Raw genomic sequence first — 27,728 nt, 5'->3', positions numbered from 1 at the left:
GGGGGTTAAACAAACAGTGTCTTGGGTGTGTTTGTGCACCGTCCCTCTTTCATAAATGATGGTCTTACAAAACGCCTTTCTATTCCAAGTGCGTCTACAATTAGACGTCTGTAAACGCCTTCCTAAATTTGATTGGACGAGAGCTTTGAATCCTCTAAACTGATTTGTCCGTCCACCTGTCTGTCAAATACTTCCTGTCACTGTACTTCCTGGATTCCGGAATCAGAAACATTGTAACATCACAGTTGATACCTTCACTGTCCATGATTTTCCTTTTTAGAAATCATCATCATCACCGTCGCCAAAATCAGTAAGTAAAAACCAGGGGTCTCGCCATACTTTTTGCTGTATTATTTGACGTCGATCGTTGGTCTATTCTTGGATGCGAGCCACCCACTGTTGCTCCAGCCCATAGTGTGTGTATTCTTGAAACATTTGCATTAGCCTACACAATGCTTTATCATAAGTAAAATTCATAGCTGTAGGTTTTGCTTTATGTTATCGATTGTCGTACTATGTATTTGCAATTAATTCGATCGGTGATGATTTGACTCGATGTCAGTATAGGTTCATGTGATGGACTGCATAGATTACACGAGTCTGTATTCATCACTGCTGACTTTAAGATATGTGTTCTGTTGTTCTGTTTTGTTGTTTCTAATAAAATGAAAATGCTTTGATGAAGGGTTTTAAACATTGAACATAATACTGAATTTGGCCAGAATCAGTCTAAATGTTCACACTCAAATATTCATTTGATTCTCGTATACGAACTGGTGAAATAATAACTTGTAAGATCCCTCTCAGACATTGTGGCTCCTCTCTCTCCCTTGCTCGTGGTTAGCCATAAACAGGCCATGCGGGACAGGCGTGAATTCAAACAGTGTAGTAAAAAATGACTCATTCACTTCCTCTAGTATCATGTAGTGATATGACTTGCATCCCTACCCGGAGCATCAGGGCGAGATATTATAGGTTTACTTTGACCTTCACCAGAACCTGTCAGTTCTAGGATTCATACAGTAGTCATTTACACAAACTGAACTTGGACAGTTGACAGTTGTGAGTTTGACACAAACACCGGGGAGATTGTGAGCAACTGTTACGGGTTTTGTTTTATATCATACCAAGGTCAGTGAATGTGACTGGGAAGTCAGTGCTTTTTAGTTTCTCAATATGACTAACGTAACTTATATAATGTATATGCCCCCTCATTACCAGAATTGCAGGTTTATGTTTTATTTGCGCTCTATTTTCTATTACATTTAAAATGTAAATATTTGAGAATTGCTCTTTTTAGTTTAATTTCAAGAAACCAGAAAGGAGGCAGATAAATACTGTAGACCCAATATTGGACAAATAAAATGATATTATGTTTTAAAAAGCATTTATTCATCAATCTTCTAAATCTGTTTCAGGGATCAATGGCTTTCAGGAAGGCAGTGAAAGGAACCCTTATAGGGGGCGGAGCCTTAGCAACAGCCTTCACCCTATCACAGTTCTTTGAATACAGGAAGAATCAGGTATGTATTTACAGTAAATGGCACCGATGTTGTTGCTCTGTGTCTGTCTTATTCTGTCTGAATGTAAAGTTAAATTGGCCAATTCTTTTGACAAATACCAAGAATTTTGTTTTCACATTTCACATCCATACAGTGACTCCTACAGGTTATAGTGCAGAATACACAGAGCACAGCTGTTCACACCCATCTGTACGGCAGCATGTCTTGTCCTGACATAGGAATGCTCTCTCTGTGTGTTTACACGACCTTAAAGATACAGCTTAATCGGCTCACATAGAACAGTACAGCTCAGGCCTTGTATTTTGTATCATTTTATATCTATGTGTAACTATTCCCTTATTATAATTCATGAAGGCTTATTTATGTTTTCACGTGGTCAGCAACCTCATGGAACTGATTTCATGAGTGTGTGTGACACATCTTATTAAGATTAAACCTAGCACATCCAGATACATTTACAAATCTCATTTGTACCTTTAGGTATTGCCTTGGCCCTTAGGTCTCCAAACTCCAAACCCTACCGTATTAAAATCAGGTTTTGTTTGCTAAAGGGAGATTACACTTGAACAGTGATACACACATTGTTTAAAGGATCTCTCTTGAATATGTAATCATGAACAATCTGATCCCCATTCACGCCATCAGGGAGTGTGTCACACACCATGTTCTGTCTGTATTTAAACTAGTAAGAACCCCAGGGGTCTCGTCTGTTTAGACGCTATACCAAATAACGGAAGGTCAAGTAGATTAAGATAATCAACAAGGCTTTCTGAAACAAATGAAGAAAAAAAAGACAGACTCTTGAAGAGCAATGGGAGTCCTGATTTTCTCTCTCATCATTTATTTAAATCTTCCCAAACCCATTTTGTCCATTATCTTGCATCTCAACTGTTCCAATCCCAATGAAACTCCAGGGAGCGAGAGAATTATGCACTTTCAAGGACGTGGTTGCCATGGAGATTGTAACTACACGATTCATTTGGTTTAAAAAAAAAAAAACAGTTATTGAAGATCTTGAGGTTAGATATTTTTCTTAACTGTCAATTTTCAATTCACTGATATGATTTGCAGAGATTTTTTTCTCAGATGTCACCAACATGAACGACTTTATTAGCAGTCAATCAGATCACCTTCTTCACGTCTCATCTGCATCCCATGTTAAGCGTTTCACTGACACAAACTTTTGTTCTGATGTTTCTCCATTTATTTATGTTTATTTGTCCCTCGTGTCATCTCAATGCAGCCTAAATGGGTAAGCAAAAGTCAAAAGAGAAAGAACGAATCTTCTTTCAAAAATTGCTTGCAATCATGCATGTGGCAGATGCTAATCTTTGGGATTGTGATGTTAATTTGTTGAGCGTGTGTGTGTGTGTGTGTTTGTCTGCTCTATGGCAAGGGCACTGTTACACTCTTGCTGAAGTATCACTCTGCGGTGGCCGATTGCGTATTTGCATGAAATTCTGTGTTTCCGTCATGCACTTGTCCTGATTGCAGGACAGCCTCTCTTAATAGTGTGCGGATGTTTTAAATACGTCTGTCCTTGGAAATAGACACTAATTACTGAATCTTGTTTTTACGTGCTATTACTGTCTAAATTGCAAATGCCTGCGCTCATTTGGTCATTTGCAAGTCAAATGGACCCTACGGGCTTTTGGGGGCAGATTGATGTAATCATTTAGGCCAAATGCTAAAGGAAAAAATGAATAAAACGTTTCATCATGGCTCTCGACACCTTGTTTTTTCTGTATTTGAATTTTACGTCTGAGACTTTTTTGGCTTTCATGTGACTGATAGATTGGCAGCTGTTCATTCACAGTCAGTTTCTCTGTTTGACTTTACAAAAACACTTCCGATTTTCAGTAAAACTTTAGTTTGGGGACCAATTCCCACTATTAACTAGTTGCTTATTAGCATGCATATTACTAGCGTATTGGCTGTTTATTAGTACTTAAAGCACACATTAATGCTTTATTCTGCATGATCATATTCTACATCCCCTAAAGGGATAGTTCACTAAAAAATTATAATTTTTGATAAAAATGTTTAATATTTTTTCTTCTTCTGCTGAACACAAAAGAACATAATGTGAAGAATATGGGTAACCAAACAGTTGATGTGACCCATTGAATTGCACAGTATGGGGGAAAAAATACCATGGTAGCCAATGGGTCACATCAACTGTTGTTGGTTTCTGACATTCTTCAAAATATCTTCTTTTGTGTTGAGCAGAAGAAATAAATTCATACTGGTTTGGAACAACTTGAGGGGGAGTAAATGATGACAGAATTAAAATTTAGGGGATGTAGAATATGATCATGCTGAATAAGGCATTAATGTATGCTTTATAAGTACTAATAAACAGTCTTTAATCCTACCTAAACTTAATTGAGGCAAAGTTGTAGTGAATATGTGTTCCCCAAACTAAAGTGTTACCATTTTCTTTTATTGATAAGGAGATTTATCAAAAAAAAGCAGTTGTATTTTGGGAGTTTAAATATACCTAAATTGATATCAAGCTTAACGATAAAATATCCAATTATAATGTTGTCTCAGTCTTTTATGATATGAAAGGTCACAGTGCAAATTGCCATAATGAGTAACCATGTCATGAATGCTTTTAACTCTCTTAAAAAGTAAAACTAGACCTGGAACCTAGATGGGAACTGAACTAACTGAACTAGATCTCAACACTAATTTGAGATTACCAATAATGCATCCCACTTAATTCCTTTGTCTTGGCATGGCGACTAACATAATGTTTCATCAAATATATTTTATGTTGTCTCTATGTGATTATTATGAAAAGTGCATGTTCAGTGTTTCACTAGTACATTTATAGACATCTGTGTAATTGTCTTGTTAAATGAATCTAATTAAACTTGTTTAATTTACATCTAATTATTATTATTTTAAAGATCAGTCTAGAAAAAAAGTAATTATTGAAAGGTTTCAATCTACAATTGTGAAAGACTGCAATTTTACATGCATTTGCACAGTAAAGTTTATAGATTATCAATTCTGGATATGTTTAAACAGCTTGTAATGCATTTGAGCACATTATCACATTATTCTTTTTTCGTTTTGTACCTGCTGGATGTGTTCAGGCCCGGCTAGCATATGTTGAGGCGCAGGGTGAGCTAAAGGTGCCGTTTAAAGATGCTCTCCCGACAAGAGAGGAACAGCTTTCATCACTACGAAACACAGAGTTTGACATCTTGGTGGTGGGCGGCGGAGCCACGGGCTCAGGATGTGCCTTAGATGCTGTCACACGAAGTATGTGCTTTTTTTGACAAAGTTTTGCAATATTACTGTACTTATATTAACGGTGCATTAGTGTGCTTATTGTGCAGGTCAGTTTCAGTCCATTAATAAATGGAGCCATACACATTTTTAGTGTTAATAAAAAAAAAAGTAAGGTGATGATTTATATTGGATGCTTTATTCTCATTAGATGTTGTACTTAGCTTTGGAGGCCAGACAGAATGTGCCTGGGTGCAAATAAGCATGTTGTGATTTCACAGAGAGTGGAGAAAGCCAAATGTAAATGACAGCAGCTGCAGTCTAAATATTTGGCACCATAAGGTCTTAAAATGCCAGTGCATTGTCTAATCTGTTCCTTACCTGTCTTTGTGCCCCCTCGTCCAGATCTGAAGACCGCCATGGTAGAACGGAGCGATTTTTCATCGGGCACCAGCAGCAGAAGCACCAAGCTCATTCACGGAGGAGTCCGCTATCTGCAGAAAGCCATCATGAAACTAGATTATGAGCAGGTGAAGGCCCCATTTTTCCCTATTTGCCCCTAATATTTAGAAGAAGGATTGCAAGGCTTCTTACGCCACCACTGTGACATTTTGAGCAACTATCAGACAGACAGAGAGAAGCACAAACATTTTGTAGGAAGCTGCTGATCTGCGGCATCAGTCCGGAGGATGAATAACTAAAACTTGACCATCAACTATTTCAATATGTGTAAATTATAATTGGAAATAACAGCACTCAGATTTTAAACTCAAAATGACTGCAAGTCAAAGCCGGTCATTGGCCAAATTTAAAAACTGCACATTTAAAGCAGGGTTATTATAGTTAAGCAAAGCTAAAACCAAAAGGATAAAAAAAATAATATATAAAATGTAAATAAAATATACACAAATTTAAACTTATTTTATTTCAGCTAGTTGCCTAGGCAGGATTTGTTATTTTCATTTAGTTTAAGTTGATATACTAAAATAACTAAAACTTAATAAAAATAAAACGTAAAAAAATGAAAAATAAAAACATACAACAAAATGACCTAAACTTCTAATTTAAAATGTTAATGAAAACTATAATAGTATCTCAATGATTCTAAAATATCATTGATTTAAAATATTATTAAGTATTTAAAAGGAAGTAAAATGACAGTGAAATATAAGATCATATTTATATTAATTGCATATATCGACATTTGTTGTCAGAAGCCTCCAAATGAAGATAATTCAACGACTTGAAAATTTCCTATGGGTTTTTAGAGTAGGGTTTCTTCAAATTATGACTAAATTAACATCAATAAGAATTGAAGAAATCTTGACGTTTTGATTCTACAACATAAATTACATACATTTACACCTCAAGTATACCCTGAAAATATGTGTACATGAATTCTCTGGGCCCAGACATTTTGATTAACAGATTTATTTCTGCCATCTTAGTACATGATGGTAAAAGAGGCTCTTCATGAACGTGCCAATCTGCTGGACATCGCCCCTCACCTGTCTGCACCTTTACCCATAATGCTTCCTGTTTACAAGTAAGAAAACCAGTCAGACAATAAAAACACTCTTCATTGACAGAGAAAAAAAACGAAGGGACATACAGTATGGGGCTTAGATGGCAAAAAGTTAAAGAGAAAAACTGGACAAAAAAATACAGTTTTTGTATTTAAATCCATTGATAAGTTCACAGAAATGTCATCGAACCTTTCATACGGTCACCCTTAGCAGTTGGTGTTCGGAAATTGTGCGGATCAATGCTGAACCTCTCGCCTCCTCAGTCTCTGCCCCTTGTCATTCTGGGTTTTTAAAGGATCTTCCTGTCCTTACCATCATCATTACTAATTACTCGTGGCATTTATGTCTTGCTCTGATATTTAAAGCAGCCGGAAAAGTGTGAAAGGGTCACAGAAATGAGAAACCTCAAGATTATATCATTTGCCTGTCAGATTTTTTTTAAACATAAAACAAATGTCACAAGGTGCTATATATGACTTGGCGGTACTTGGACAAATCCAATTCTGCCCATGTTCAACCATATCTATTTAATTAGTAATAAACCCAGCCTTAACTGGTTACCCCTCTAAGACCAGCAAACAGGTGAACCATTTTGACTAGCAAACCCTTTTTCTTTTCTTTTTTCAGCGAAGTACTCACAAAATCCTTGTTTGTATATTTAAATGCAGTGAGTGCATTTGCTGAATTCATTTTTCTCAGCCATGTTTGTCAACCGAAACAGAGAGTAATAGTGTGTCATTGTTACTGGACATGTTCTAACCAGGTGGTGGCAGCTGCCGTATTACTGGGCCGGCATTAAAATGTACGACGTGGTTGCCGGATCACACTGTCTGAAGAGCAGCTATGTCCTGAGCAAGAGCAAAGCACTGGAGCTCTTCCCTATGCTGAAGAAAGACAAACTCGTGGGAGCCATTGTCTATTATGATGGTGAGCAGGAACGAATCTAAGATTTCAGTCTTGAGTGTGATCTAAAAATATGATATTCAGAGCTGAGGTGTGACTATGCACAATTTCTTTTTCTTTCTAATCTCTGCTAGCCAAAAAACAATTTAAAATGCTAAAAATGAATTGATTTCTGGAATTATTATATATGTATTTTTAAATTGTAATTAATAAAATTAATTTTAATTCTATAAATAGTTCAAAAGTTTGGGTCGGTAAGATTTAAAAATATATATTTTTGAAAGTCTCATGCTCACCAAGGCTGCATTTATTTGATCAAAATACAGAAAATGTTATTACAATTAAAATAATTCTTTCTATTTGAATCTATTATAAATCTTCAGTCTTCAGTGTCACATGATCCTTCAGTAATCATTCTAATATGCTGATTTGGTACTTAAGAAACATTTAGCATTATTATTATAATCAGTGTTGAAAACAGTTGTTCTGCTTAATATTTTTGTGGAAACTGATATTTTAATTTATTTGAAATGCAAATATTTTGTAACAGTATAAGGGTCTTTCCTTTCACTTTTGATCAGTGTAATGCATCATTGCTGAATATAGGTAATTATTTCTTTCAAAAAAATCTGTCTAACCCTAAACTTTCGAATAGTAGTGTACATACTACAATAACACATAATGCCACATTTATGTGTGGGGGGGACCTTTCACCTGCATGGAAACCTTGCTGTTAGATAAAAAGTTCTGTTTTACTGGTATCATTGCTTCCATAAACATTTCAATCTTCTAGTTGATATTGCTTTTCTCTTTTAATTATTTACATATGTGACCTTTAAACAATCAAATCGGATTGAGCTGTGTTTCGAATTGAATTGCTGTCGACCCATAGATTCACACCCTGAGATATATAAATATATATATATTATTCGCATTTGTTTGCCAGTAGTTGCATATCAGTAACAGTGGCTTATTGATTGCATTTCATTTTGTGATTTCACTGGAACAGAGCGCAGACGCCCCTGCTAAATAGGGTCTAGCCTATGACAGCGAGAAATAGGAGAGGAATCTTTTTTTTTTGCGCTTTAAACCAATAAAAACATTTCTGATTATTGCCTTTGCTAAGCATGTGATAGGGAGAATGACAGAGATTCTTTTCTTTTAGTAAGCCAATTCAATTCGTGTTTAATTGCATAGCCTTTTCACAATACATATTGTTTCAAAGCAGCCTTACGGAAAATGCATGTTTCTGCATTACAATTTGACTGTGTCCAAGTAATGTCTACATAGAGTTCTAAGATAATACAAATCATGCAATTAGCTAACATGTATTCATTTCATTTAGGCCTGTTAAAGCAGTTATTAAAAGTTGCGATCATAGTGATCAATTCATTATTTGTAATAACTGTTGTCATTTGTCGTTGTGTGCGGCAATAAGTGCGAGCTCATTTGTCATGTGACATTCCTGCATAATCTCTGGAAAACCGCCACTGGCTCATTGTGCCCGTGTCTCTGTTGGCCCGTCTGCGCCCGAGGCTGCCACCAGGCAAAACTTCCATATGTTCCTGGTTAGTCTGGGTGTGCAGAATGTGTCCCCTTTACTCAAGGTCCCGTCCGGAGCAGCGCAAGCCCCGCCCTCCACCCCTGCCTTCCGGTGCTTCCTGTCAAACTACATTTGGCCCACACTGATACACACGGTCCCTCGCAGGGTGCGCGGGCAGCTGATATTCTGGGGGAGTGCGGCGGCTATCTGAGCAGCGATCTGTCACATCGCGTCCATCTGTGTGAGAAACAGAGGCGAAGAGACGTCTGGATGCTCTGTTCCCTGCCGCCGCGTGTTTACGTGCCGTTAAAAAGACCCTTCATTTGCGTATGTGTGTGTGTGTGTGCGGAGAATCGAAAACCAGCGATTGTAATGACAGTTTAGAGGTTTTATTCGTTCTTCTCCCCACGTCCGTTCCTCCACTCCCTCCCCACCATCCCTCCTTCCCCTGGGTTGTCAGCCGGCTTTTCTCTCCAATTATTCAATCTGGAACAATCACGGCCGTGACATTTCCGAATCTGACCTTCTCCGCTGGAGATCGCAGCCTGCCTGTCGCTATTTGCCTCCCTCTATTTCTCTTCCTCCCTCTCTTTTTCCCCTACTCGCATCGCTTCTTCTGCTCCTGTCCCTCATCCTCCTTGAGTCCTCTCTCCCTTTTCTTTCTTTCGCTATCTCATCCGCGTGCACGGCCGCCTGTCACATCCTTCCTCCGCTATGATATGTCATTCATTCTTTCTGTAGGTCTTTTTTATTAATCTAATCTGATGCTAAAACTCCCTTATCTGCGTTTTCAGTCATTTGTAATGTCACGTTTTCTTTATTTCATTATAATTTCGCTCGCAGCACAAAAGCCCTGCTCTTTTCGCCGTACCTGCGAGCTGTACTCTAATAAACATTCAAGCTCAGCCAAGCGTTTCCTATCTACTGCTGCGGGACAGAGCTTTCCATGTGAGCTGCGATTCGCCCTCTTACGTGATATTAACAATATTCCAACATGCATTATGTGCGCATTATCCTTCTCAACTTGGATGTTTTTCCTGCATCATGATTTGAGCGCACAGCCGTGAGCGCAAACCCAGAGCGCAGGTTCATGGGATCTCTAACAAAGCATGCTGGTTCCTTCACTGCACATTATTCTTTGAGAAGTGTGCCCTTTAAACAGGCTTCCTGCCTGTGTTATTATTTTATTGTCTGGTGGAGTTGCCCCGAGCATGTGTTAGCATTAGACATGCTTACGTGGGTTACCTATCCCTCTGGTTCTTTAGCATCGAGAACACAAGAGGCGTTTTCTAATTCTAGTAGCTCTTTAGTTGCCGTAATAGAGTGATATCGCGTTGGCTTCAAGGTTTCCTGTAATTCATGTTTCAAATGTGTCTGAAATTGTTTAAATGCCTCGAATGACCCTATAACAATATTGAACACCGTCACACCACTTCAAACATTGCAGTCATGAAGCAAAGTCTTAAAGGGATAGTTCACCCAAAAATGAACATTCTGTCATCATTTACTCACCCTCAAGTAGTTCCAAACCTGTATGAATTTTTTCTTTTTCTTTTGCTGAACACTAAAGAAGATATTTTTAAAGAATATCGGTAACCAAACAGTTGATGGGCCTCATTGACTACATAGTATGGAAAGAGCTATGGAAGTCAATGGGGCCAATCAACTTGGTTACAGACATTCTTCACAATATCTTTGTTTGTGTTCAGCACAAGAATGAAATTAATAAAGGTTTGGAACTTAAGGGTTGAGTAAATGATGAGAGAACTTTCATTTTTTGGTGAACTATCCCTTTAACTAAGTGGCCTCGGCATGTACAGTAAATCATTGTGTACCTACTTAACCATATTTTGGGGACAAATTTGTACCCAGAAATTTGCTAAATCTGACAAAACCTCCTTTTGGAGGTGTGCTAATTTGTAAAAACAGTAAATAAAGTACATAAACTAAAAATAAAAAAAATGCAGAAAGTTCTCTTTTAGGGTAAATTTTAGGTTATAGTATTTTTAACTAGCTGTATATAAAAACAATAGAAGTATATATTGTGTGGCTATAGTTTTTGGGGCAATTTTACAAAAATGTGCTAAAGTTAAGAGGTTAGCTAAATCTGACTAACACATTTTTAGAGATTCTAGTTATATGGGGAAATGTACTGCCAAAAATTTTTTTTTTTAAGTTTCCTTTTAGTTTTAGGAATAGTATTAATACTTAGTGTTATTCGAATTAAGTTTAAGTACTGTCCGGCTCTTTTCAGGACAGCACAACGACGCCCGTATGAACCTGGCCATCGCTCTTTCAGCGGCCCGTCATGGTGCTGCTATTGCTAACTACACAGAGGTGGTTCATCTGCTAAAGAAACCAGATCCACAAACAGGCCAAGAGAAAGTTTGTGGAGCCCGCTGCCGAGACATGATCACAGGTGAGATTCGCCCAGAACGAGGGCTAAATTATCTATTTTAGTGCAAGGAAACTTGCATTCAGAGAAAAAGGTGTGGTCACATTAGCGAAATTTTGCAAAGAAGGTACATAGTCTATTGTCAATGATGTCGAGATTTATGAAGCTCAAAGCTCAAACAGAAGTCACTTCTGAAGTCACACTCAAACCAAGCAGCTTTCTATTGGTCGACGTGACCAACTTGAACCCGTTGCGAAATCTGCGTGGGCAAGTATTTCGCCCTCACACGAAATTTCAGATCGAGTGGATTCCTATTGAAATGACTGGATGATGCCATAAAAAGTTGCCAAAAAATGGTAAATGTGACCGCACCTTAACACATGACCAATTTAAATAATCTTGATGTAAAGTCTACATACAGGTTGTCTCTTGAATCTTTGCTTTCTTTTAAAGATGAATTTTCCCACAAACCAGCACTAACTCATCACCTTTCAGTGACCCTTTTTAATTTTATGCTCATTTTATCAAGAGATTCGTCTTCCATTCTTAGCAAATGACCCCTGGGGATCGGGTCAGCTGTGCACAGTTCAGAGTAACACCTCACTCTGCCGTTTACAGGGCAGGAGTTTGACGTTCGTGCCAAATGTGTCATCAACGCTACCGGCCCCTTCACTGACTCACTGCGCAAAATGGACAACCAGAAAACTCCCAACATCTGCCAGCCTAGTGCGGGAGTGCACATTGTCATCCCTGGATACTACAGGTACCTCGCTGAATCCTTCACACTTATTCGACCTCTTTTTCCTCCAGTGTATTTTAAATGGTGTTGACAGTGCAGAGAGAGATGACGTACGTCTGTATCCTCCTCCCGATTACAGCCCAGACAACATGGGGCTGCTAGACCCCGCCACCAGTGATGGCCGTGTCATATTCTTCCTGCCCTGGGAGAAGATGACTATCGCCGGCACGACAGACACGCCCACTGAAGTCACAGCCCATCCCATCCCTATGGAGGATGACATCAACTTTATCCTGAACGAAGTCCGCAATTACCTCAGCCCTGATGTAGAAGGTAATATAACCCTGCCTGTGCCTTTTCTTTTGAATGGTCTTCAAAACGTGACATGCTGACAATGCTATACCTAGAGCAAAAGGAAAACTCACAATCTTTTTAATGGAAGACACTACAGGCAAAACACTTGTTTTTCATGCACTGGTCAGTTTGGGGATTTTGGGCTATTTGGCTTTTCATACTGTTGTTTCAGACTAGTAGAAAGAAAACAGTGTTTTTTATCTATTTGTGTCAGTAGATTTCAACTACAATACATATCTTTACAGGCCGTTTCTCAAAACGAGTCTCAAGCACTTACATACACCAAACTTTACAGTTTTATTCCTATCTATATTCTGAAGTTTTGAAGTTTGTTCATATATCATTTGACTGATTTTAAAAACATGGTAAACATTTATTTTTAAGAGCATTTGCAGATTTAGTGATATAAGAGATATCCAAAATCCCCCGTGTAAAACCGTTGACTCTAATATGTCAAAAAAATGACACAAGATTTTAGAAACTGGCTTTATCCAATGCTCAGATTTTTGTACTGGAAATGTATGCAAATGAGTGCATATTTAATTACTTATAATGTCTCATTTGATGTCTCAAACCTGGAATTCAAACATGTTTGCAGTTCTTAATTTAATCAATCAATTGGGGAAGTATGATGTCTATTAGGTACATGTTTTACCTTATTTTCCTGGAGTGCCTTAAAAATGCAATAGTAGTCATTATTTTAGTACTTTTGTGGAAAAGAAATGCCTTAATGATGAAATTAATTTAAACCTATTCTTGTAAAAGGTCTGTTTTCTCAGACTCTGTTGTGACTTTTCAGTCTTTTTAGAGGTGGCATAATTCACCCAAAAAGGAAAATTCTGTCATAATTTTCTCACCCTCAAGTTTGTTCCAAACCTGTATGAATTTCTTTGTTCTGTTGAACACAAAAGAAGATATTTTGAAGAATATGGGTAACCAAACATGTTGGACCCCATTGACTTCCATAGTATGGAAAAAAAATACTATGGAAAGGCAACAGGAAATGCTGTCAGATTTTTGTATGGAAAAGAGCTTTGAGGATTGAGCAACATGATTAGATAATTATAATTTTTTTCAAAGCAAACAGTCTGCAGAAGGTGTGACTCAATTGAACTGACCAAATTTTTACATGCACTATCATTCAAAAGATTGGGTTTTGTCTGATTTTTTTTTTTTTTCTTGGAAGACTGCATCAAAAAACACAGTAAAAGCCGTTATATCGTGGAATATTATTTTAAAATAACTTTTATATTTGAATATATTTTTAAAATGTCATTTTTTCCTGTGATGCCAAAGCTGAATTTTCATCATCCATTAGTCTTCAGTGTCACTTGACCCTTCAGATATCATTCTAATATGCTGATTTTTTGCTCATGAAACATTTCTTATTATTATTATTGAAAATGAAAATGAAAATGATTGTGCTGCCTTATGTTTATGTGAAAACTGATTCTTTGATGAATAGAAAGTTCATAAGAACAGCATTTATTTACAACGTAAAAGTTAAAAGCAAATAGTCCTTGCTGACTAAAAGTATTGATTGCTTTAAAAAAAATTGCACTGACCTCAAACTTTTGAACGGTAGTGTATGAATGAAATATTTCTGCCACAGTGTTTTAGACAAACATTTTCTCAATAGAGCAACTTAATAAAGAAAGATGCAAATAACTATTTTCTTAGTTGCTTGAAAAAATCCACTTGACTCAAAAATCTGAGGAGCCAAATGTAGAAGCCTCGCAGAGACTTTCATTTCTGCTTGCATGTAAATGAATAGACAGGTAGGCTTGCATTGGTTGTGTTGAGTCGAGTAACCAGTTGGGACTGATAACTACTCCAAGCGTCTCCCTCTGAAAGCAGAGGTATTGATTTTTGAGCGCAGCCCTCTAATTGTTCAAAGCGCCGTGGATGCGGGCTTGATTGCTTGATTGATTAGCTTCATAACTAATTTTCCCTTCGCAAAAAATGCTTCCTCTTTTCTCTGATTGTTGGGAGTTTGTTGAGCCTCGTTATCTCATTCAGCGCTGCTGTCTTTCAGCTACTGTAGAAAGTCATCTGGCTGTCTGTTTTGAACAGAATGCATACTCAAAAAGCACAACGTGACGGCTGCCGCGTGGAAGGGTTTCTTCTGCTTTGTTCCGGGCAAGAATGAGTGACCTGGCGACTCTGTTGACCTGGGAGGGTTGTTTGAAAGTGTGAATAAAGCAGATCATGGAGAATGAGGATGGATTGAGCGATGGAGGAGTGACACAGAGACCTTGCCTCTGGATGCAGGGTTGAGGCTGGACTGAACTGCTCTACTGAAGGCAGCTAAAGGGTTTTGACTGTGGGATATTTGTCACACTGACAGTGTTGCGGCAAGATGTTGTTTGTCCCTCAAGTAGAGGTATTGTCTGAGAGAGAGAGAGAGAGAGAGAGAGAAAGAGAGGGATGATTGCAGACATTTTAAGTAAAAATAAAATAGATATTAAAAAATCCAATATATCAATATATTCTCATTAAAAAATTTCTTTAAACAGTTGAGTGATTAAATTATCAATGTAAAGGAGGGTAAACGTATACATTGTAAAAAGTGAACAGTTGGATCAACTTAAAAAAATTACTTCAATTGGTAACACCTAAAGAAATTAAGTTTTCTCAACTTAAATTATCACGTTTTATCGTGAAAAACGTGATAATTTAAGTTGAGAAAACTTAATTTTTTTAAGTTGCTCCAACTGTTCACTTTTTACAGTGTAGGAAGGCACCCATATTTCTAGCCGATTACCAATAATTGTTTTATGTTTTAGATGGCAGATATAAATCTATAAAGTTTTTAAATCTAGAAAAGTGAAAAATTGAATCGAAACTAACCAAATATGCATCAAACACTCCAAATATGATGATCCAAATTTATTTTCTATTGCATGGAAGTTTTACTAAAAAAATGTCATTCAAAGTAGCTTTACAGAAAAAATTATCATACAACCAGTAAACGTGTGGTGAGGAAAAAACACCCTAGAAAGATAAAACACAAGATTATTCTTGAACAAATGTACAGAGTGAACTCTACAGTTGTTGCCCAAAAATGAAAAATCTGTCATTAATTACTCACCCTCATGTCGTTCTAAACCCATACGATCTGCAAACTTTCTGTCCCTCCATTGACAGCTACGCAACTACCACTTTGACGCTTCAAAAATTTTGTGAAAAGATCGTAAAACTAATCCATGTGTATCAAGCGGTCGGGTTTACTCCAGATTTTCTGAATAGATTGAATTTAGGCTTTTTTTATCAACTCACACATCAGTTGTGGTAAACGGAAGCTCAAGCATGTTTGAGGGACAGAAAGCTCTCAGATTTCATCAAAAAAATGTGTGTTTCGAAGATGAACGAAAGCCTTACAGGTTTGGAACGACATGAGGGTGAGTGAGTAATGACAGAATTTTCATTTTTGGGGTCTTTAGTGTTTACAGACAAATTTGCTGTTGGAATATTATTAACTCAGATATTATTATTACCAGCTTCCCTTTTCAGCCAGTAATTTAAAAATGCTAATATTGGCCTATACCAATATGATTGGCGATATATTGCGTCTCCCTAATAGGTATGGCGATCGTGACTCTTCGAGAACTCTCCGAGTGCATTCCACAGCTTGGAAATGGACTGAATTCTCCCCTTGAGAATTAGATTACTTGAATGCATTCGACAGCCCAGCGGTCTATTGCTGAGGTTCATTTAGACTCAAGGTGTGTGTGTGTGTGTGTGTGTGTGTGTGTTATTGGTCTCCCAAGTCTGCTGTCTGCTGAGCTCCCTAGCCTTGTCATAAATGTTTCAGAGATGCCCTTTGATAATGAGAGTGCTGTCTATGTTTTTCCCCCATTCAGAAATATCAACCTGCATATTACAGTGGCAGGTGTACCGCAGATCGATACACAACTCCCTCTTAATAATTAATGCTTGGGATGTCACCACAATAGGGAAATTGACTCCGGACTCATACATGATGTCCTAGTAATGGTTTGTTGGTTTAACAAAGTCACAAAGCAATTCAAGTTTTTACGGACAATCTCGCTTTCCATGTTCCCCTGTGGTCATTTATCAGACAAAATAGCTTTTATTGCAGACATCACTGTCATTTTCATGTATGACACACAATAGCGTAGCCTATTGTAGCCCTGTCAATCAGATGCACGGCACACACACTTCAGCTGTCAGAGATTGTCAGCGTTTCTGGTTTCTTTGGTTCTCAGTGCGTCGAGGGGATGTCCTGGCGGCCTGGAGTGGCATTCGTCCGCTGGTCACCGACCCCAACTCCAAAGACACACAGTCCATCTGTCGTAACCACATCGTCAACATCAGCGACAGCGGACTCGTCACCATTGCTGGTCAGTGCCAATAATTTCTGCCATGGTCTCCATTTTCTTAGAAATATTTTCTTCCTTAGAATGGTTTAATTGGATTTGTACAGTGTGAAAAAGTTTGAAATTATTGATGTATGAATGGCTCCTAAAGTACAGTACAATTTAAATACACTACAGGTTTTAAAAGAAGTCTCTTATGTTCACCAAGGCTGCATTTATTTTTTGTAAAAATACAGTAAAAACAGTAATATTGTGAAATATTATTACAATTTAAAATAACTCTTTTGAATTTGACTATATTTTAACATGTAATTTATTCATTTACATAATTTATTCTAAATTTTCAGCATCATTACTCTTCAGTGTCACATGATCCTTCAGAAATCATCCTAATATGCTGATTTTGGTGCTCAAGAAACATTTCTTATTATTATCAATGTTGAAAACAGTTGCATAATAATATTTTTTGTGGAAACCAAGGTACTTTTTTTCAGGATGAATAGCAAAGTTTTTTTTTGTAACAATATAAAATTCTTTGCTTTCAGTTTTGAATAATCCTACTGACCCTAAACTTTTGAACAGTAGTGTATGTTCTGATCATTAAACACTCTTTTTTAATGTAAAAATTATAATAAAACAAAATAAGTTTAAAAAAAGGAATCGGGCAATTATTGACAAGGGTTCCACTGAGGTCGTATAAAGATTTCGTAATAGCACTCTGTCTCCTGTAGGTGGGAAGTGGACAACCTATCGTTCCATGGCTGAGGAGACACTTGATGCGGCCATAAAGGCTCATAACCTCTCAGCCGGGCCCAGCAGGACGGTCGGTCTGATGCTGGAGGGTGGGAAGGACTGGACCCCCACCCTGTACATTCGCTTGGTTCAAGACTACGGCTTGGAAAACGAGGTGGGTTTTGAAGCCTAACTGCTTAGCATTCTGCCAGTCAGAGCTCTTTGGAGCAGGTTCAACTGCTCTATAACGCTTCAGTCCCCCATGATTCTGTGGGGAAGAGAAAGTCTGGCAAACCCTTGTTTGGAAGCGCGAGAGCTTGATGGAGCCGTAGCGCTACCATGGATGTTGTTTTGCCAGCATATTTAAAAAGGTCAGCATGCAGATATTTTTGACAGCACTTGACCTTTGGTGAGAGATATAAAAGAAGAGTTCGAATCGATGTAAACGGGGTCGTGTTTATTTGTCAGAATGCTTAACGAAGCATAGGAGTTCATAAGCTAGTTAAAGAACTATGAAGAAAACATCTCTACAGCCGGAGTGAACATGTTTATATTTTTAGACTAGCCATGGTTACAGTGGGTTTCCTGTAAAGTAACTTACCACCAGCAGTTACAAGTGGTTACAGTTAATAAAGCCCTAAGGATTAACATTTTTTATTTTCTAAACTCACAGGTTGCCCAGCACTTGGCAGCCACCTACGGAGGAAGAGCGTTTGAAGTAGCTAAGATGGCCCACGTGACAGGCAAGAGATGGCCCATTCTGGGGAAACGCCTTGTGTCTGAATTTCCCTACATAGAGAGTGAGGTAAGCACTCTGATACTCTAATTAACTTAAAAATGTACTTCTGGTTTACCATTTGCTGAACAATTCTACCTTGGCAACTGTTGACATTGGCCATTTTCTCAGACAAACGTTTTTATGTAAGGAGGATCTGCGTGTTAAGATTTAAATGCAATTTTAAGTTAATCTAAAGAAAAATCCACATATTAAAAAAGCAGATTATGCAGTCAACCTAAAAATACATAGAAGTCTGATTGTCTTTAAAACTATTTCCAATAATGCTAAAGTTAAAAGTCCTTAAAAAGTCTTAAATTCCGTTTGAAATTTAAGGTCATAAAACGTCTTAAATATCTTGGAAGTTTCAAGAAAAGTCTTAATTACCATTTTAAGAGGTCATGTGATCATTAAAAGTAATGTTTTAATGAAATATGTGGTTTCAGAGCAGTTTGCATTTAGTCCAAGGAATCGCTTATGATCTACTCTGAATGTACATATCTACATATGAATTATGACAATGTTTACTTAAAGGTTTACTTTATATATTCATATGTTGTAGATGGTTGTAAGAGTGCATATTTAATCTCCCTCATCTTTTTGAATGAGCAGCTGGGAGTAGTAACATACTGATATTTCAAAATAAGAGTCCCGATGTATTTCGGGCTTGTTTATAATTAAAAGCACTGCATTATGCAGAAAACTCCTGGAAACTATCGAAATTTTCGTTACACAATAAACTGGCATGTATCTGGCATTTAGTTCAATGTAAACTACTGTGGGCCAAAGAAAAGACTAATAACAACCATTATTTATCAATTTCAATATATACATTTTACTACTATCGGCACAATAGTCTGTTTATTGTCTTTTTTTAAAGGGGTCATCGGATGCAAAATTCACTTTTATATGGTGTTTGCTTATAAATGTGTCTTTGCAGTGTGCGGACACAACCACCATACAATGAAAAAAATCCATTCACTCTCAATAATCAAGCCGTTTGGATTTTCCGAGCAATATGATGTCATATTGCTCATTGCTCGATGACTGACAGACTGTCCCATATTATCATATTGCCATATTGGAACATTATTAACTCAGATATTATTATTATTATTATCAGCTTCCCTTTTCAGCCAGTCATTTTTAAATGCTACTATTGGCCTATACCAATATGATCGCCGATATATTGCGTATCCCTAATAGGTATGGCAATCGTGACTCTTCGAGCATTCTCAGAGTGCATTCCACAGGTTGCCATGCCGTGTCTTGTATCGACACGCCCCACGGAGGAGAGTTGCTCATTATCATTTAAAGACACATGCACTGAAACGGGTCACTGTGAACAGAGCTGTTTTTGAGGAGGTAAAAGGGGTGTTGTTTTACACAACCATTGAGGAATTTTAACCAAAGTATGTTACAAACTTTACACGAAGACCCTAAAGAATCATACCAAGCATCCGATGAAATAAAAACAAATTATTATTGAATGAGCAAAATCCAATATGGATATATCTCTAATTTGTGTTTATATGTTAGACCATAAATCAACTTAAAAACATTTATACACGTATATATATTGAATAAAACATCTCTGTATTTGCTTAGAATCTAAGATTCAAGATTGATTTTGAGATTCCTTGTGTTTGTTGTGTATTGAACATGGGTATTCATTTAATTTGTGCTTAAAAGTCTTCAATTTGATTGTAAAAACGGCAGATAAATTAGAATGAAAGTGATGTTTCTGTCTGGGTTTAGGTGCAGTATGCTATAAAGGAGTATGCATGTACAGCCATCGATGTGATTGCTCGTCGAACACGACTGGGCTTTCTGAACGTACAGGCTGCAGACGAGGCTCTGCCACGTATCGTTGAGATCATGGGCAAAGAACTGCAGTGGACCGAGCAGAAAAAGAAAGTATGTAATTTATAACATGGTATATTTCTTTCGAATGCAGACTCACAATGCTTTTTTATGTGGATTTTTTAAGCAGAATCCACTTTAAATTCACATTTAGAGCGTAAATGAATTCTAATCACAATTCAAATTCATCTGAAATTTTGTTTTGGCAATGATGTATGTATGGAATTTATCTCCTAAATTGATTGTACAGACCTGCTACCCTCGCCCTGAACGCACTTTTTTTCCTGACTGAAAGCTAAAGGTCTCAGCCAGGTTAATTTAGGTAACAGTTAATAATAGACCTCAGCTATTGTTAGTGTGACTCTTAAATAGTCTTTCTAACAAGGAGTCTCCACTGCAGGAAAAGAACACAATTCAATTGTAAAATGAACGCCCAGCACAACACCTCTAGATGACTATGGCTATTACGTCTGTGCTCACGGGAGTGTGTGTGTAGTGCGTTTGTAAGAAGGTGATAGAGTTACTCAAGCTTTTGCCTGTTGGTCGTGGGTTTCCTGTCTGATAAACAGAAGCACTAATAATAGCACCGATCATACTGTTCAGTTCCCATGAGTTCAGCGCTCAGATCTGCTCACAATGCAGGTGCTCCACACCCATCACGCACATGAACGGACACCGACACAATGCTCTGCTGGGAGCCTTGAAACAGCGCAGGTATATCACAGCTCTGCAAATGCGAGGCAGTATTTTCAGCCTGTGCATTGCAGGAACGTTCATGTTGCAGTGCAGCTGTATAAAACACGTGTGAATTTTGACTGGATTTGAATCATTTTTACTGCCTCAAACATTCTCAATCTTATCTAAAAAAAAAAGCAATTTTCTTTTATATGAATAATTTCATATTCCACCCTTTATTGATTGATTGATTGATGCACCTTGAGGACTTGAAATGCCTTCCTCAGACATAAAATGAGAAACAACACTTTGACATGAACTGTGAGTTCGCTTTTGGGTAAAAATAGACCCTTTCTGTGTTTGTAAACGGCGATTACATGTTTTGTAGGCGGAGCCTACCTGGTGGCAGAAAGTGACAGTTCAGTAGTAGCAGTCTATAGAAGCTTGTTTCCGCCACATAATAAATAAAATATAAAAATTTTATATAAATATAAAAAAAGAGTTTATATCTCACACTTCTGACTTTTTTCTCCCAATTATTTATTTTATATCTCACAATTCTGAGAATAAAAATCTAAATTGCGAGATATAAACTTGATTATTCTGAGTTTTGCACAGAATTGTACGTTTATATCCTGCAATTTTGACCTTTTTTTTTCTCAGAATTGGGTTATAAAGTCAGAATTGCGAGATATTAACTCGCATTTTCAAGGAAAAAAGTTAGATTTGCAAAATACAAATATTATTGGTTTATATGTAATCTATGTAAAATGTTATAGGTTAAAATATTTTATGCTGGAATACATTATGCCCTCTATGAACTATGAACACAGTAGGTGAATATTATGTAGATCTATAGTTTACATCAAATTCATGCTTTAATATTAAACTACTCATCACAGGTTTCATCAGTCCAGGATGTACGGTTAATGCTTGCAATTATAAACATCTTCATTTAGCTTCAAAGTGCATCTTTGAAAAATGGTATTCCATACAAATGAAGACTATCTTTTTTTTGTGTATTTTGATTCTAACATCTGAAGGCACAAGAAGACGGATTTTTTTCCTTATTCTGTGGATCTCACCCATTTTCCTCCACTTGCTGCCATTATTTTTCCTCCTCCATAGTGCAATGTAATTGCACACACAACTGCAGTCACATAACTGTGAAGTCTACTCCTAAATGGTCTATATAGTTTTGAACTTCTCCGTCCCTCTATTACAGTCTATTTGCAAAGCATGCATTCTATAACATGTTCACAAAATAATCTGCGCTGATGTGTCAGGAATATGTTCTGTTTTCTTCTGACTAGGAACCCTCATTCACTATTCACTACGTTAGTCCACTAATTCTGTTCACTTGAAGGAGTAAATGAAAATGAGTGAGCGGACAGCCATTGAGCATACATCAGTTGTACACTCGTTATTGTAGTGCAATGTGGGATTGAATAAGTGCACTCAATAAATGTCCACTATGGTTTCAGACACCACTACAAATGGCTGTCCCCTTAAGTAATGCCCTATTTGAGGCGATTTCGGATTCAGCCTTTGTTTCCTAGTCTTTGTCAGTTTCATTCTGTTCACCTGGTGTTCGTTAATTATCTCATTAGTTCCCTTACTTAGGGGCTGTTTACACAACACCGTTTTCACCAAAAAACGTCAAACTTGGGTTTCAAAGTACAAGTTTTTGAAAACAACAAAAATGCGAATCTCTGAAGACGATGACGTCATGCACATGCGTATTGCGTGTTCAGTCTATAGTGTTTCATCGCCATCTCATGGCCTGGCAGCAGAATACAGCATTTTTAGTTGTTTTCGTGGATCCGTGTGAAAGGGGATCGTTTTGACAATGTCTGTAAGCAAAAAACTCAAAGGAAAAACTTCTCAGTTTTAAGCATATCGCTGTGTAAATGTACCCTTAGTCTGTGTGTGAATATATATATATATGTATATATATATATATATATATATATATATATATATATTCAGTTCTTTGTCCTGTCTTGTCAGTATTTACATGGTTGTGTAATTCTGTTTCCTGAGTTTACCTTGCCTGTTACCATCTCCTTTGTCTTTGTGCGTTTTGTACAGTCAGCCACCCGTGACAACATGTGCCGCTCAAACTGTTACGATCAGACTGAAATAATCAGGGGAAATAAATAATGTATTAAAAATCTATTTTATCCATTTGATCGTTTGGAAAGTTATGCACTGTGTGTTTTGTGTGTCTATAGGAAGAACTGGAGGCAGCGCAGAAGTTCCTGCACCTGGAGATGGGTTATAAAGCTCGCTCTGAGCAGCTCAGCAAGACTTCAGAGATCTCACTTAATGCCCAAGAAGTGGCAAGGTGTGTGTGTGTGTGTGTGTGTGTGTGTGTGTGTGTGTGTGTGTGTGTGTGTGTGTGTGTGTGTGTGTGTGTGTGTGTGTGTGTGTGTGTGTGTGTGTGTGTGTGTGTGTGTGTGTGTGTGTGTGTGTGTGTGTGTGTGTGTGTGTGTGTGTGTGTGTGTGTGTGTGTGTGTGTGTGTGTGTGTGTGTTAAGTGTATACAAAAGCCTACATCTCCCACTCTCCTAATATTGTGATTATTATGAATAACAGGTATAAGAAGCGCTTTTACAAATTTGATAAGGAGAGTAAAGGCTTTATCACAACACTGGATGTCCAGCAAGTGCTAGAGGTGAGTTATAATCTAAATGTAATTATAATATTTAAAAAAGTGTTAGTTTTAAGCAGGCATTACTTTTTAATAACCATATTCTACATCTAGCTTTTTATATATATATATATATATATACTGTATATATACTGTATATAACTGTTCACAGAACCTTTCTGTGAACAGTTTTTGATAGGATACCTCTTACACGATTGGCTAACGTCCATTTAGTTAAACACGGTAGGCCAAGTGCAGGCTTAAGTGAAAGTAAACAGTTAATTCAAACAACAAAGATCAAGAGAAAATCACTCGCTGCTCTTGACTGAATAACTTTAGTAGCTTTAATAAGGGTTTATACAAAGGAAGACTATGCACTATTTTACATTCGATTAGTTTATTCAATGTCTAGGTAGCATTTCTTACATGAATACTACTGTTAGACAACCTGACTTGAGCCTTGGTGAGCATAAGGGCCTTCTTTCAAAAACATTATAAATATTAGTGATTCTAAAATCTAGTGTATTTCTTTTGGATTATCACAGGACCACAAATGCATTTAAACTACTAGATGACCTATTAATGCATTTTCCACTTGTGCAAAAATCTTTTTTATTTTTTTACTATGAGTGGTGGGTAGAACGGAGAGCAACTGTTTCACAGGAATGCTGCTGGAGAAATGAAGCACGTGTTTATCTCCAAAGAATAAGATTTTAAATTTCTTACTAGCCTTCATTCTCTCAGCTCTCATTGTCGTTTAGCCTGACTCTGAAGTCTCTTAGATACTGGTTCTATCACTGATTTGTGTTCTTTTAGAAACTCAACATTCAGATTGATGAGAACGCCCTCCACGAGATCCTCAACGAGGTGGACCTCAACAAAAACGGACAAGTGGAACTGGACGAGTTCTTACAGGTACGAACCCTTAGAAGCCGTAATAATAGCTATTTATAGACTACAGGTTGTCTTGGTGTCGCCCTGGTTTTCAGGCAGGATTGGTAGTTGTAGGTGTGAAATCCTCCAAAATAAAAGTGCTTGTTATCTTCATGTCTGTACATCCATGTTTTGTCAGAAGCCAACGGGTTCACCGTGATTACTAGCTCTGAAATGTCGTACCTTCATCAGAATGAGTATGAAGTTGATCTGGAGTCTCTAGAGTTTCAGTTAATTAATAATGAGTAGCACCATTCTGTACTTTTTACTATAATGAAACATCAACTAGTTTAATATATATGGTTCAGGTAGAAAGGTGTTAAAAGTAATAATCACCCTTTCTGGGGTTTAAACCAGTAACCTTTAAAGGGATAGTTGACCTAAAAATGAAAATTCTCTCATCGCTCACTGGCCCTCATGCCATCCCCGATGTATATTCCATCCATTTAATGTAAGTGAATGGGTGCTGCTCATTTGATGCTTACAAAACCACACAGATCGATCGTGACTGTAATCAATATGACCCCAGTGGATGAATCAGTGTCTTCTGAAGCGAAACGATAGGTGTGTGTAAGAAAAATACTAATATGCTTCTGGTCTACTGTCCATATGAGTGATCATACGGGGGATGTTGGCGAGAAGTTACACTGAAGCACAGAGGTCTGGTGTGGTGGCAGATCAGGTCCTCCCTTCGAAATCAGGGGCACATTCAAGCTCAAACCGGTGTGCAACGTTTTGCTATGGTTTCCGTGTTGAACGACATGTTTCCTGGAAACGGTGTGCAACGGGGTCGGAGACACGTTTTCTCTTGTTTGGTGGGTGTGTCAAAAACGTCAGCCCATTCAGAAGCAACATGTATATAAACCACGCGGTATTAAAGAGACAGCTCGCACAGTGGGTCCAAGTAAAGTCGTTTACAAATGTGTCCGCTGCAGCTCGGTATAAGCAACAATTGAAGATATTAGAAGACATGTTTGTCGTAAGAGTTTTATAGTAAAAATATAGCATGTCAACAGTGATCACCAATAATGATAAGCCTAATATTCACAATAAAAATAATATGGTTTTTCTTCAAAAAGGAACACAAAGAATGGCCTTCTCGGCTGCCATAGTTGCAACTCTTGCGTCATCAGAACAGTGTGTTCAACACACCACCGTTTCCGTTTAAATAAACATTTTGCAACTTTTTGTCGGGGCTGAACGCAGCCCAGGTCTCTGTTAGGACCCCAAGCTTAAATTACGCCTGAATACAATTCCTACAGAATCATGTTATGATAAATGCTGTTTGAACTACGTTGTAATGACAATTAATGTCTGTATTAGTTAGCTTATGTACCAGCATAGCATACAGATACCTGATTATTAGCCTGATAGCTTAGTTTATACACACATTTGCACTTAACCTACATGTATTCACAATCATATTTAATGGAATTAATGTTAAATTAAGTGTGTTAAATGTCCAAATATTTGTTATAAAAAGAATGTAATGATGTTGAATTATTCACTTAATAGGCTATTGTTTTTATTGTTGATAATTAACATTTTATCAAGTTCAATTTGTTTAATTATGCACTATACAGTAAGCTATACATTAATTTTGTTCATATGTACTTAGTATAATCATTAACTGATAGTTGATAGAGGCCCGATTTCAAGGGAGGACCCGATTTGTCATGACTTCACAACCTACGTCACTTGTCACAATGTGTGATCGCTTGTAAAACAGTAGACATTGATTTATAGTTAAAAAGGTGAAAGAATATTACTATTTTTCTAATGCAGCACAACTGTTTTCAGCATTGAAAGTTTTCTTGAGAGGTTTCTTGAGCAGCTAATCAACATATTTGAATGATTTCTGAAGGATCATGTGACACTGAAGACTGGAGTATTGATGCTGAAAATTCAGCTTTGCCATCACAGGAATAAATTACATTTTAAAATATATTACAACAGAATATTTTAAATTGTAGTATATAAATGCAAAATATTATGTAGCATAAGTCGCCATGAAACGGAAGTTGCAATAGTCTTTCATGAAACGGCTTCTCAAACATGAAAAAAATGTTGGAAAAACTGATTGGATCGTTGTGGTGAATGTTAAAGAGCTCTTTCAAAATCATAAAAAAGAGATCCCTAAATTTTCAGGGGAGGTGTATTTAAAATCAGTAATGGTATCATAAATTGTGCCTCTTCTCTGGCGTTCAAATGGGGCAGTATTTACTACCAATCAGCCGCACTCCACTGACAAGCTGCACATAAAATAATCGCAGCCTTTGCCAAATCGCGTGCGGTTTTATTGCGATTAATCGTGCAGCCCTAGCCTAAATCTTTTTAAAAAATGTCTCTGTCTACCATCACCTGTTTGATTATACCTCTCTTTTTGCTCTCTGATTGGTTCAGCTCATGAGTGCGGTCCAGAGAGGCCAAATCTCTGACAGTCGTCTGGCTATCCTGATGAAGACGGTGGAGGAGGGGCTGGATCTGAGAGGACCTGTCACGGTCGACCGCAGTGGAGGCGGATTTTGAATCCCAACTACACACCAAAAGATCCACCAGACAACAGCTCCCACCATAAAGTTGGATAAACACCAAAAAGCTCTGACCGCTGTGCCCACTCCGGTCAGATCACAAGCACATCCTCTCTAGTCTTTAACTCACCCTACCGTCTGGCTGCCTTCGACTACACTCGTTTTTAAAAAAATCTTGTAAAGCTTTTGTTTTAGCATGCTTATTTAAATGTATTCGAATGAAAAAATATATTATTAGAGCGGAATATATTCTTTAAAAATATTTCAAAGTGTATTTGAGAGTATATATTTTTTATCTAATGCATGCAGTGCCATGTTGTTTGAACTGGAAAGCATGATTGTCTTTTTAATGTTTCTCTGAGCAGCTTTATCCTGTTAGCTTTCTGTTGTGCCATTTTATTCATGCAGATTATTTGCTACTGAACACAGTGAGATTCAAGGGCTCCGGGTGTCTTCTGAGGTAAATGATGCACTATATGAATTTTGCTGTTTTACACTGCACACTTTTTATTGTTGTTTTATTTCACTCATTTCAAGTCATTTGTAATATTCTGGTGGGAAAAATGATTCAACTTCTATCATTTCCTTTTTCATAAATTTTAAATAATGATGCAATGTAATGTTATTGTGTTAATTTCTTACGTTATTGTGTGCAATGTTATTGTGTTACTTTCTTACATTACTGTATTACAATGTTATTGTATTACAAATTGTGTTACTGTATACAGATCAGTTATTTTAATTAGTCTTAACTGAGGTTTGTACAGTGTTTTGAGACTTTGCATTGGCTCTGGTTCAACAAGAGGGTTTTTACAGATTATAATGAAATGTAATAGCACTTGTTTGAATGTTGAACGTTTTATCCCTTATTTAAATTCATGAACGGTTGAAGCTCCACTTCAGAATGCTTCTTATAAAACCTTGCCTGTAAAAGTAATTGGTTATGCAGTACTAATCCATTAATCGTTTAACTGTAAACTTGATGTAGAGGATAACAGGGAATG

General features: G+C 37.2%; 1 protein-coding gene across 1 annotated transcript; it reads left to right on the top strand.

The window, feature by feature from the left end:
* Window positions 1-185: 185 nt before the first annotated feature.
* On the top strand, window positions 186-27,728 carry gpd2 (glycerol-3-phosphate dehydrogenase 2 (mitochondrial)). Its single transcript, XM_084425009.1, has 17 exons — window positions 186-310; window positions 1,419-1,523; window positions 4,628-4,796; window positions 5,169-5,293; window positions 6,212-6,309; window positions 7,053-7,216; window positions 10,990-11,154; window positions 11,749-11,893; window positions 12,009-12,202; window positions 16,453-16,587; window positions 17,295-17,470; window positions 17,969-18,100; window positions 19,829-19,987; window positions 22,843-22,955; window positions 23,206-23,284; window positions 24,077-24,175; window positions 26,597-27,728. The coding sequence occupies exons 2-17, from the start codon at window positions 1,425-1,427 to the stop codon at window positions 26,720-26,722; spliced, it is 2,178 nt and encodes a 725-aa protein (XP_084281135.1). The 5' UTR covers window positions 186-310; window positions 1,419-1,424; the 3' UTR covers window positions 26,723-27,728.

This window comes from Rutilus rutilus (genome assembly GCF_951802725.1).
Source record: "Rutilus rutilus genome assembly, chromosome: 12".
Taxonomy (NCBI): Eukaryota; Metazoa; Chordata; class Actinopteri; order Cypriniformes; family Leuciscidae; genus Rutilus; species Rutilus rutilus.
Note: the sequence above shows the minus strand (reverse complement) of the source record. Positions and strands in the feature narration are given on the sequence as shown.